The sequence below is a fragment of the Taudactylus pleione genome, unplaced genomic scaffold, assembly GCF_031769625.1.
Source record: "Taudactylus pleione unplaced genomic scaffold, aTauple2 ptg000647l, whole genome shotgun sequence".
In the NCBI taxonomy this organism is placed as follows: Eukaryota; Metazoa; Chordata; class Amphibia; order Anura; family Myobatrachidae; genus Taudactylus; species Taudactylus pleione.
In genome coordinates, this window is record NW_028285049.1 from 4,030,058 (window position 1) to 4,041,572 (window position 11,515).

General features: G+C 44.7%; 1 protein-coding gene and 2 non-coding genes across 3 annotated transcripts; all 3 read right to left on the minus strand.

The window, feature by feature from the left end:
* Positions 1-1,216: 1,216 nt before the first annotated feature.
* On the minus strand, positions 1,217-8,315 carry RPL37 (ribosomal protein L37). Its single transcript, XM_088455243.1, has 4 exons — positions 8,239-8,315; positions 7,312-7,447; positions 6,326-6,410; positions 1,217-1,323 (listed from the first exon to the last, which is right to left on the minus strand). The coding sequence occupies exons 1-4, from the start codon at positions 8,239-8,241 to the stop codon at positions 1,254-1,256; spliced, it is 294 nt and encodes a 97-aa protein (XP_088311369.1). The 5' UTR covers positions 8,242-8,315; the 3' UTR covers positions 1,217-1,253.
* Positions 1,390-1,469, minus strand: LOC148478888 (small nucleolar RNA SNORD72). The gene has a single exon (XR_015872019.1). It is a non-coding gene; the product is annotated as a small nucleolar RNA SNORD72 (small nucleolar RNA).
* On the minus strand, positions 7,527-7,603 carry LOC148478889 (small nucleolar RNA SNORD72). Its single transcript, XR_015872020.1, has one exon. It is a non-coding gene; the product is annotated as a small nucleolar RNA SNORD72 (small nucleolar RNA).
* Positions 8,316-11,515: the final 3,200 nt, after the last annotated feature.

Below are 11,515 nucleotides of genomic sequence, written 5' to 3' on the forward strand. Positions count from 1 at the left end.
TCCAAACTGAATTAAAAGACCAATGTGGATTCTATATCTAAAGCTGCACACACACACGTAAAGATTTCTGTCCAACCATCTAACTAGTAGATTGGTTGGAATGAAAATCTGGTAACGTATGGGAGTAACTGATGATCAGCAATTTGCTCCTAAATGCCAGAAAACAGATGAAAATGGCCGTCAGACAAGTTTGTTAAATGTTTGATTTAAACAATTTGTTAAAAAAAAAAAAAAAAAAAAAAAAAAAACACAGCTTGGGCCTTTGCAGGGAGTGAGGCCAACATGAATGTAAGCAGGGAGCTTAGACCGTATTGCCCCCTACTAGCTGCACCAATGAAGGTGCTGTTCCTATAACACTCCTAACCTATCCTGCATGAATAAAGGCCCACATACATCAGCAATCGATTGTGGCAATTCTGCAATTTGCAATCGATTATGTATAAAAATCTGCAATGTATGGGCTTCACAGATCTCAGATTGCAACCAAAAAGTGATTGGAATTGTTAAATCAGATTATCCAACATGTTGGATGTCACAGATGGATTGGGGCTGTAGATTGCTAGTGTATGGACATGATCAGCAGATTTGCAGACCGTTAGTAGTAAAATGATGGGCCTTTCAAGATTGGAAGATGTGTTTGCTGCAATCGATCTGCAAATCTCTGAAAAAGATCTGTAGTGTATCGGCGCAGATTGCTCCATTGGGAAATTCTGAGATCGGGCAATAAATCTTCAAATTGTTCAATTGTGGTTTTCAGATTTCTGATGTATGGGGGGGCCTTTAGGCTGAATTGGATTATAAATTAAAAGTGCTACTGCAAAGCCAGCCCAAGTTCTGCTCCATAAACCTAGGGGATAAGGAACTGACTTATAGGACTGCCATAACCCAGAATTCCATCCTCCCAAGTACATTATTTGCATACTTCATACTGGATAAGAGCGAGGTCTGCAGACATTGGGCCATCTATATTGTGAGTTGTTAAGCTCGGGAGCCAATCTGTAAATGGTAAAGTTTTATTTGCCAAGAATAAAACCGTCCACCTACATTCACATCATAAATCCACTGTCACTCCATTCTGTTACATCCGGCCTGCATTCAACTGTGAGCCTAGTTTTCCCTTTAAATCATTAACCCTTTCATGAACAAAACAGCTTCTGTCACAGCTACGAGAACTTAGACACAGGAAACAAACACTGCACAAAACAGATACAAGAAACACTTTTAGCCACATTTATTTTTACAAATATCGGTCCTTAAGATGAGCTGGAGGCTGCCACCGCGGCTCTCTTGGGTTTGGGCGTTGTGCCTTCACGGAATCCATTTCTGTAGGGAGAGAAAAGGATCATTAGGCAGTGACACCACACAGAATGGAGAGAGAGTACTTGTGGCAGCTTATCTCAGTTACAGAGGTAAAATCACTAGAGAACTCATATGTTCAGACATTTATATTTTGACATCATTGATAAGCTGCAACAGATCACATTGCTTCACATGTTAAAAGGAGCTCAAGAGTGACGGACAGGATATATATATTATGCGAGTGATGGACAGGATATATATATTATGCGAGTGATGGACAGGATATATATATTATGCGAGTGATGGACAGGATATATATATTATGCGAGTGATGGACAGGATATATATATTATGCGAGTGATGGACAGGATATATATATTATGCGAGTGATGGACAGGATATATATATTATGCGAGTGATGGACAGGATATATATTATGCGCGTGGACAGGCTATATATTATGCGAGTGATGGACAGGCTATATATTATGCGAGTGATGGACAGGATATATAATTATGCAAATATGACCTATTACGATGCTAAATGGCACACAAGCTATTTTTCCCCCCCATCATCCTTACAATGCAAGTACTTAATCCTGGAAACCCATAAGAACAGGCATAGGCACCCAGAACATAATCTCTGCAAATCGTAGCGAGTGTGATAATACCGGTCTCTAAAGCCTCATGATCAGTAGGTATAAATCACGCTTTAGCACCAATGCAGTTATTTGCAACTGCTCATAGCAGACACCTAAAATGCTGGTCTATGAATGGTCCAGAAAGACCCGGGTTACCCGTTCCCAGTGAGCCTGACCAGTGTTTTACCTGCGTAAAACTCTGCTTGAGACCTGGGAAAAAATCCTGCGTCAACCGACTCAGGATTTTTTTCCTAGGAGCCTTTTCCACTGAGCCGCTTACCCGGGTTGACACTGTAATAACCCGGGTATTTTGGCCAGTGGAAAAGGGGTATTACACGCACTGCCGCTTAATAGCTATACTCATGTCAGCAGGTTTTCCATGGTAGCTACACACAATTCACTTTCATATCAAATCAGCTCACTGGTTATAACTATCCACAGTGCAGTTCTGTCTCTTATTAACAGGAAAAAAACAAACTACTGTCATCAGTACAGGTTTTATGGGAATACACTTGCTGTGTTTGGTAAAAGTTGCAAGAGAACAGGCATAAGTGCGAGGGTGGAAATTTTAAAGAAAAAATATCCTTTTCATTATTTTCAGCTACATTAAAGTGTCATTACTTATTGTAATATGAGCATGCATTGAAATATAAAGACATTGCATGGTACATTAAATGTAATGGAGAAACTAGCTTACAATGCAGGGCCATCCTCCAACAATGGAATGTATTACAAATTGTTAATATACCGTATAATGTTATGGTTTACAAAACTATCTGATGGGTCAGTGACCGGACAACATGCACGCAATGGCTCTGCCCACCTATACATCCTCACATCATCCAACTGTGCTAATGACAACCTCTATGTAAATAAAGCATTTTAGGTTACAGCCCTTCCTGATGATAATGCCATCTTCACCAAGTACCTCCGCACAGAAATACATGAAGATGCATTCCATAGCAGCCAACACACATCACTAGCTAGGATGCCTGACCTGGCATAGGTTTTAAAATATCAATATATCAAGTAGAATATTTGAAATCAGTGCGATACCAATAGGTCAATTACAAGAGCGTTTGCGAAGGCCAACTAGCATTTTAAAACTGAGAGCAACCCACGTATCCGAGAAACGCAAAATTAATTTAGAAATGGCGATTCACATCACCCGCGGCGAGGTCGCATGATTTCTCTGCAAAAACGACCTGGAAGAAGTGCATTAAAATGTCGCCAAGAAGTGTCAACCGATAGCAGGACTATATAGTAGGATGTACGTAGCCATAAGGAAAGCAATGGAGGTTTTTAAAGGTGGTGTCTTTTTTTTTTTATAATGTTTTAAAAGAATGGTGGAAAAGTTATAGTCAGAGAGTGTTGGGGTACAGGAAACAAGTCCATGACGTGATTATCCAGGGATTTTATACAATATTGTGAAAAGGCAGAAAAATTACACCTTTAATTGGCCAAATTATACTACTTATACCCCTCCAAGCACATGATTCTTCATTGGAAGGGGGTGTAGCAGAAGTTCTGCACCGTATCCCAACATATTTACTATAAAATGCAGATTTTTCCCTACACTGGGGGTGCACACAAAAAAGTGAGTTTGACAGGAAAATGCAATGAGTTTGGAATTTGTAAATGTAATTTAATCTGCAAATTTGCCGGGAAAACAGCTCGTAGGACCCAACTAAACTGACCCCCAACTGTATATTCATTGCAATCTAAAATTGGGAACATGAAAATTGAGGAACTCTGCAGCATCACAAGGATGATTTTTTTATGACACTAGAAAAATGAAAGCGTTCATCCGGCGTAATCCATCGCAGCCAATCTTTATAAAGGCTCCAATCAGATGACTAATGATTCACATTCAAGGCACAAAGTGGCCGAGCACAAACATGAAGTATTTAATAGTGTGAATAAATGTTTAATACCAGATTATTAGAAAGTAGACTCAAGGTGCCTGAAATTTCTCCAAATTGTGCGCTGTTCCAGCTTTCACAGAGCCAGAAGACACCCATCACACTGCAGCGTTCCCGCTAGGCTGCTTCTGAAGGGCAGAAAGCACCCTGCCTTCCAGCGCGGCCCCCCGCTGAAACAGCCTGCGGGTTCTGTCCTCCACCCATGGGCCACAGTGTCCCACGGGTGGGGAGAACAGCATAGCAGCGGTCACCGCCGGTGAATAATGCCGGGCGCCATTTACAGTGACCGCAGCATTTGGGGGCTGCCCGGCATGTCCGTAAACGCCGGGCAGCCCCCAAGAGTGACCAAAAGGGAATGCAACACAAAGACACGCCCCCTTTTCATTGGCCACACCACTTTTGGGGGCGCACGCAGAAGTGCCCTTGCTCTAGGTCCGGCGCCCTGCCTGCTGAACACTAACACCAGGTGACTAAACGCAACAGTGATGCAGTATAACTCATGGGGGACTTCAGCAAACTTTACATAGCGCCGAAAATTAACAATTTACTTTCCCCTAAATGTGTAGCAGCTGTGCTTGTACTATAGGTAGCAAGAGGGTAAAATGATTAGCTTGCTGCCTCACAGCACTGAGGACCTGGGTTTAATTCCCGCCAATATCCAATCTGTGAAATTTATGTTCTCCCCATGGGTTTTCACCCACAATGCAAAAAACACACTAGTAAGTTACACTAGGGTTTTATTTTTGACAGATGTCCATTATAGGTGTCAGGGAATATAGGGGTCAATTTAATCAGCAGTGAGTTTACAAATGCAAAATAGTTTCATGAAACTCACATCGTGTGAATGTGCAACTGAGAAATGAGAGACCCAATTAGAAATGCCAAATTGTGGTACCCACGGCGAGGTTGTGCGTTCCTTCTACAGGAAGCGACCTAGGAGAATGCACGAAAAAGTAGGGAAACCATCCTGGATCCAAAAAAGTGGCAACTGAGATACCAGGACCATATAGAACATTGTTAGAGGCCAGAAGGAAAGTACTGTAGGTTCTTAAAAAGGTGTCAAATGCCCAATTTTGCACTTATTAATTGTTGGAAAATTATAGCAAGCGTTTTTCAGCAAATTAAAGTCTTTCCAGCATTTTTGGGTACAGACCAATTCTATACAGTGATTTTTCAGCGTTTACATACAAGTTTGTAAAAAAGATGGAACACTTACAGCTCATCTGCAAGTTCTAGAACACCTCCCCCATCATTTACACCTCCACCTACCTGTCACCCTCCCCATCATTTACACCTCCTGTCACCCTCCCCATCATTTACACCTCCACCTACCTGACCCCCCATCATTTACACACCTACCTGGCGCCCCCCCATCATTTACACCACCTGTCACCCTCCCCATCATTTACACCTCCACCTACCAATCCCCCACCCATCATTTACACCTCTACCTACCTGTCCCCCCCCCCCCCATCATTTACACCACCTGTCAACCTCCCCATCATTTACACCTCCACCTACCAATCCTCCACCCATCATTTACACCTCAACCTACCTGCCACCCATCATTTAAGTCTTTGCGCTTTCTAGGGAAAGTCACCTGAAAGCTGCACGATTTCTCATTGGAAGGGGTGTACCAGAGGTCCTGTACTATGTCCCAACATTTTTAGCTTAGAATATAATCTGCTCAAGGGGGTGTGCACAAAAGCCGCAAATTTACACTGAAAAATCAATGAGAGTTTGGAATGGAAATACAACTAGTGCTGCAAGATCGCAGTGAGAACAACTCGCAGGACCCAACTCGTAACTAATTAAATTGAGCTGAGACTGTAAGCTCCACTATGGCAAGAACTGATGTGAATGGGCAAATTGCCAACTGATTACTTCCTCCCACTCCCGCATCCGAGATTTTGCCCGTGCTGCTCCCTACCTTTGGAATGCTCTCCCTCTCCCTATCAGACTCTCCACCTCTCTACAAATCTTCAAACGGGCTCTCAAGACCCACTACTTCATCAAGGCCTTCCAGCACTCCTCCTAACCCACCTCATGCTCTTTCCTTCCTATCTTCCCCTTCTGTGTCACGCCTGTCTGTCTGCCCCTCCCCTTAGAATGTAAGCTCTCATGAGCAGGGACCTCTTCCCTCATGTGCTTCTCTTTACATTTTCTTCTACTCTCTACTCCCCATTAGGGCACCTAACACGGGACCGCCAACTCCCGGCAGCTTATTGTGAGTGCTTTAATCACTATTTCAGCAATGTATATAAGTTGTGTCCCTGTCCTGCACTGTAATGTACTGTAAGTTACTTGTTTCTTGTTCACTTATTAGTTCTATGTACTATGTAAGGCGCTGCGGAACACTTGTGGCGCCATATAAATAAAGGATAATAATAATAATAATAATAAATATTCTATGTAATGCGTTCTGGAATACGTGTGCACTGTATAAATAACTTAATAGTCTTACCTGAACCTACGGTACACGACCTTCAGATGTCTCATACGGCCAGTGCCAGTGGTGTTACGTCTCTTGGCCTTAGCACTCCAGTTGTCTAAAAAAATAAATAAATCAAAGAAAGCCACAAAGACTCATTGTTCTGATGGCAGTGGCAGCTATTCTATGGGTTGAATTCAATAACAGGTGATGTGCAGTTAGGCAGCTGCACATATCAGATGGTGACCCTTACAATGCAGGATGTCCTGCGCAACTCTATGGGGTGCAAAGCAAAATTTGTGATGCAGATAGATACAATTAGCTGCTCTACAACAGCAAAACACATCCATCGCGCTAAACTGATTTCCCCCCCCCCTCCCCCATGTCTAATGCACTGTTGAATTGAGAGGATATATCATCAAGTTACTCAGCAAGTCATTAATAACCTGACCAGACTGCTGAACATGCAACTTATATTCTAAAACAGGAATGTCAAACTTGCGGCCCAAATAAACATTTTACGCGGCCTGATAGTGTGGGCCCTAATACATATATGATGCGGCCCGCACCCCTGCAGTGTTTACTGTATTTAAAACTGGGAACGCTGGTCTCTGATCACTTCAGAGGCCAGCGTTCCCAGTGATGCAGTGTGCGGGTGACTTCGTGATGTCACCTGCGATAAAGGAAACTGCGTCTGCTGGTCTGGACCTAGTTAGATTCAGTCAGCGGCAGCATCTATATGGGAGTGCTGGCGGCCTGGACTGGAACAGTGCCCAGCATGAAGTGTGGGGCTTGTACTACACTGGGAAGGGGCACAACTACAGGGGGCACTGCCTAAATAAACCCGAGGAAATTTTGCTATGGTGTCCCCTTAGTAAGTAAATTAACTTTTTTTATTTTCGTGCAGCCCACACACACTTAACTATTTGGTCCAGGTGGTATTTTCAGTATGACATGCCTGTCCTAAACAGAACAGACCTAACCATCTCTTTCCCCCCTTAAAGACACTCAGTACTCACACTTTCTCTTGCGCTTTGCCGGGTACCCGCACTTGCCGCACGTTGACTTCTGCAGATGGTAGGCCTTGGAGCCGCAGCGACGGCACAGAGTGTGCGTCTTGTTGCGGCGCTTTCCAAATGACGATGTTCCCTTCGTCTAAAGTAAACGCAAGAGAGAGACAGGCGGTCTTAGAATGGGGGAACCACACATTGCCTAGCTCCGACTGGAAGCGCAGCACTTATCTCAGCAACAAGTGGGAATCACAGGTTATCATATGTTCAGACATTTAATTGAGGACATCACTGATAAATGCAAAGGAATGGAAAATAAGAGAGACCACAAGCCATGGAGCTATAAATACTGGTAATACAACACTACACAAGATCTGCTGTCACTGATATTACTTTGGTGACTTCAGCAAAGACTATCACTAGAAAACATACTGTATATACACATCTATATATACATACACAATCATCTTGGATAAACACCATAGAGCAGGGGTCCTTTGCCCTCCAGCTGCTGTGGAACTACACATCCCAGCATGCACTGTCATAGTTTTAGCATGCTGTTATATAATAAAAGCGGCAGTGCATGCTGGGATGTGTAGTTCCACAGCAGCTTGGGGGCCAAGGTTGAAGACCCCTGCCATAGAGGGTATAACTCTGGAGATACATATATGTATGAACTATGAACAGGGTCACCACGGGCTCCCCTGAAACTCACCGGCCACAGCCACTCAGCTACATCTCATACACCCACCCGGCATCAGAGGCCTGCACTCTAACTTGCACCAAAACCCCAATAACATTCACCCTCCGCCGATATCGGCGCACGGGTCACCCCGGAATCCGTCCCCCGCCGCTGCCGGCTCCTGATTACCCCGCGATGGGTGGATGGAGACAGATGAAGCCGGATAGAGCTCGCCGAGAAGCCATGACACTCACCATCTTGCCCAGCGGCCCGTACGATAGAGACCGGAACTAAGGCAGGACTTCCGCTATATGAGTGACAGGGACTTCTGGGTCTGTGCTGTAGCGCGCATGGCGCCATCTTTGATGAGGGAAAGTGCTGGCAATCTGTATCTTGTTCAAAGCCTTCAAAAAGTTTTGCCATTATTATCTAGCTGACACCAGATCATATTTTATCCACCCCCTCCATGTAAATTTCTCAGGCTTCCTTCAGCAATAAATTAAAATTTTTAATGAGTAGAGGTTCCTGCTTTAACAGTTAATTTCTGATAGAGTGCACTACAAATAGGATGACCTCTGTCTCTCTTTTTTTGTAATGTATCAGTTGTAGGTTAATGGTATTAGTACAAATGACATACTTTATAATATCAATATATGTCACTATTGGTAAATGCTAAACTATGACTAAATTAGTTTGGATTGGGGGTAGGCTAATTTTGGGGTCTATTTACTAAAGATCAGTTTTTCAAACCTGCCAATTCTCTGCGACTTTGAGTGCTGGATTTAAAAGGCCAATAGTAATACTGTACATGCAAAATAAGCCTGATCCTTAGTAAATAAACCTCTTAGTGTCAATATACTGTATAAATGGTTTATTTTCTATTATACATAATAACATTTCTTGGATAAAAATCTTGCAATATCTACAACAATTTAACAATTAATGGCTACAATATTTAGCCCTGTAATAAATATTTTGACATAACCATACAATACAGTTTTATAACACTAAGTTTCTTACTGCAGTCTCTTACCGTTTATATTTAACTCTGCAATTTATCAACCCTAACTTAACCCAGCAACAGTACGGCACCCTGCAGCCGGGATTGCTGCTGCAGCACGAGCGGAGTGTCCTGAGGACGCCCGGTCAGCGCTGCACTTATTATTATTGTTATCCTTTATTTATATGGTGCCATAAGGGTTCCACAGCGCCTCACACTGGGCCTGAATCAGACCTGAGCGCTTGCAACCGGGTCGATGGTGGCCCACATCTCACATCACGGCTCCGTCGTGCACATGCGCGAGACCCGGCTAGCGACGGGCACTCCGTTGCTCCGGGTCTCGCACCAAAGGGTGCGAGCTGTCGATGTTGAGTGACAGCTCGTCCCATTTGGTGGGCGGGCCGGGGGGGTGGCTGCCCAAACGGAGGCGTTCCCATGAGAACGCCTGTCATTTGGGGGCGGCCCCACTGACATCACAAGTTATGTCAGTGGAGAGCTTCCGGCTCTGTTAGAGCCGAAAGCTCTCTGGGGCTTGCGATGGGCGAGACACTACCACAAGGGTCTCGTGGCAAGCCCGATGGTCGCGATGGTCTTAACCATCGCGACCATCATCCTGGCCGCTCGCAATAGCTGTGGGTGGTCACCCACAGCTATGCGAGCGGCCAAGAGGCCGCTCCAAAAAAAAAAAAAGCCCGTCCCTGATTCAGATTGAGCGGCTCTGGATCAGGCCCACTGTACATAAACAAATTAGCAAACAAGAAAACAGAAACCTACAGTACAAAACAATGCAGGACATTGCTACAATAGCGATCATAACACTTAAAAAAGCAGCAGGGGGTCTGCAGCCAAATGTTAGGTCCCCTTGTGGGGAGTAAGGAGTAGACGATGGTATGAGTAAGGGAAGGATAAGCACATATGGGAAGAGGGCCCTGCTTGTGAGCAGGGGCGCCGAGAGGGGGGGGGAGCGGGTACAGATTACGCGGGCCCGGGCTTCCAGAGGGGCCCAGCGGGGGCCCAGATCCGGCGCCGCTCCCCTCCTCACAGCAGCCCAGCACACAGTTGGAGACTGCTCGTGGCTGATGAGCAGCAGCCACAGCAGTCTCCTATCCCTGTGCGGGGGATCGTTCACACTGATCTGAGCGCCCCCTCCTCAGTGCGCAGCGCCGCAAAGCGGCTCTGCAAGTTGTTGTTTTTTCTCGGCTAGGGGGCATAGCCACACCTTCCCGATTAGGCCACGACCCCTATTACCGGGGCCCGCCACGGCTCTTGGCGGGCCTGCTTGTGAGAGCTTACATTCTAAAGGGGAGGAGTAGACAGACAGGGGTGGCACAGATGGGGTAGACAGGGGTGACACAGATGGGGCTGCCGGTCACACCCCTTTGCGCAATGTCATGATGTCACATGCGCAACATCATAACGTCGCACACTTCGTGGGCGGCGCTGGCACAGGGTGCTGATGTGCCCAGTTACGGCTCTGCCTGTATATAACTACTCAATGCAGCAATAGTATTTCTCTAATGTAATTAACCTTCAAGAGAGATAAAGTGGAAAAGTTGCCCATAGCAACCAATCAGCTTCTGTCATTTTATAGACTGTGCAGGATAAATGATAGTTACTATGGGGAACTTTGCCACTTTATCTCTCTATTAGGTTTGATATATCTCCCCTTATATATTACTGCTATTATACTCACATGCTCGCTCTCCGTCTCTGGCTTGCTCCCACAATATAGCTTGCTTTTCTAGCACAAACACTTAGGGGCCTGTTCATCATCCTTAATGGGCCCATTACATATGCGGAAACTCTAGTTTCCAAATGTTTTTTGTAACAAGCCCTATTGTTATTAGGTCCAGATGGAGCCACCTTGTATTCAACAAACACTGAAAGCTAATATTGTCTGATTTTCTTATCAGGACTTTATTTTATTATACATATTGCTGTAACTTAGCATAACTATTTTTTTTCATCTTTACTATTGTACTTTTTTTTTTATAACCTCACCTTTTCTTCTCTACAGAGTGTTCTCTTCTGTATGTGACTTATGCATCCCTGTGTCATCGCACCCTGCCACGCCCATTTCACTAGTCTAAGTGGGTGGGATGCAGGAGGATGACCTACTCTTTTGGGAGTATTTAAGCTAGGTACACACTGGAGTGAGGGGCATTTGTTCCAACAACGGAACGAATGCCTGTCAACAGCGATTGTGCGTCCACACTGTACGACTTTAATGAACAGTTACGTCATTCATTAACAATATACATGCTGCTAGCGATATCGCTAGGTTTGATGTTTAGCACATCAAACCTGTCAATCGTCGCTAGCAACCACGGGAGCGCGCAAACATGCGTACACACTGAGCGATGTAGACGATATATCGTTACGGCACAGCATATTGGCCCGACATCGCTCCAGTGTGTACCCAGATTTAGGACTACACAAAAATGTGGGCGTCCCCTGGATGTTCCTTGAGACTAGGCAAGTATGATGAAATCCAGCACATACTCAATATCAGAGGTTTTCAACTGCTGAGC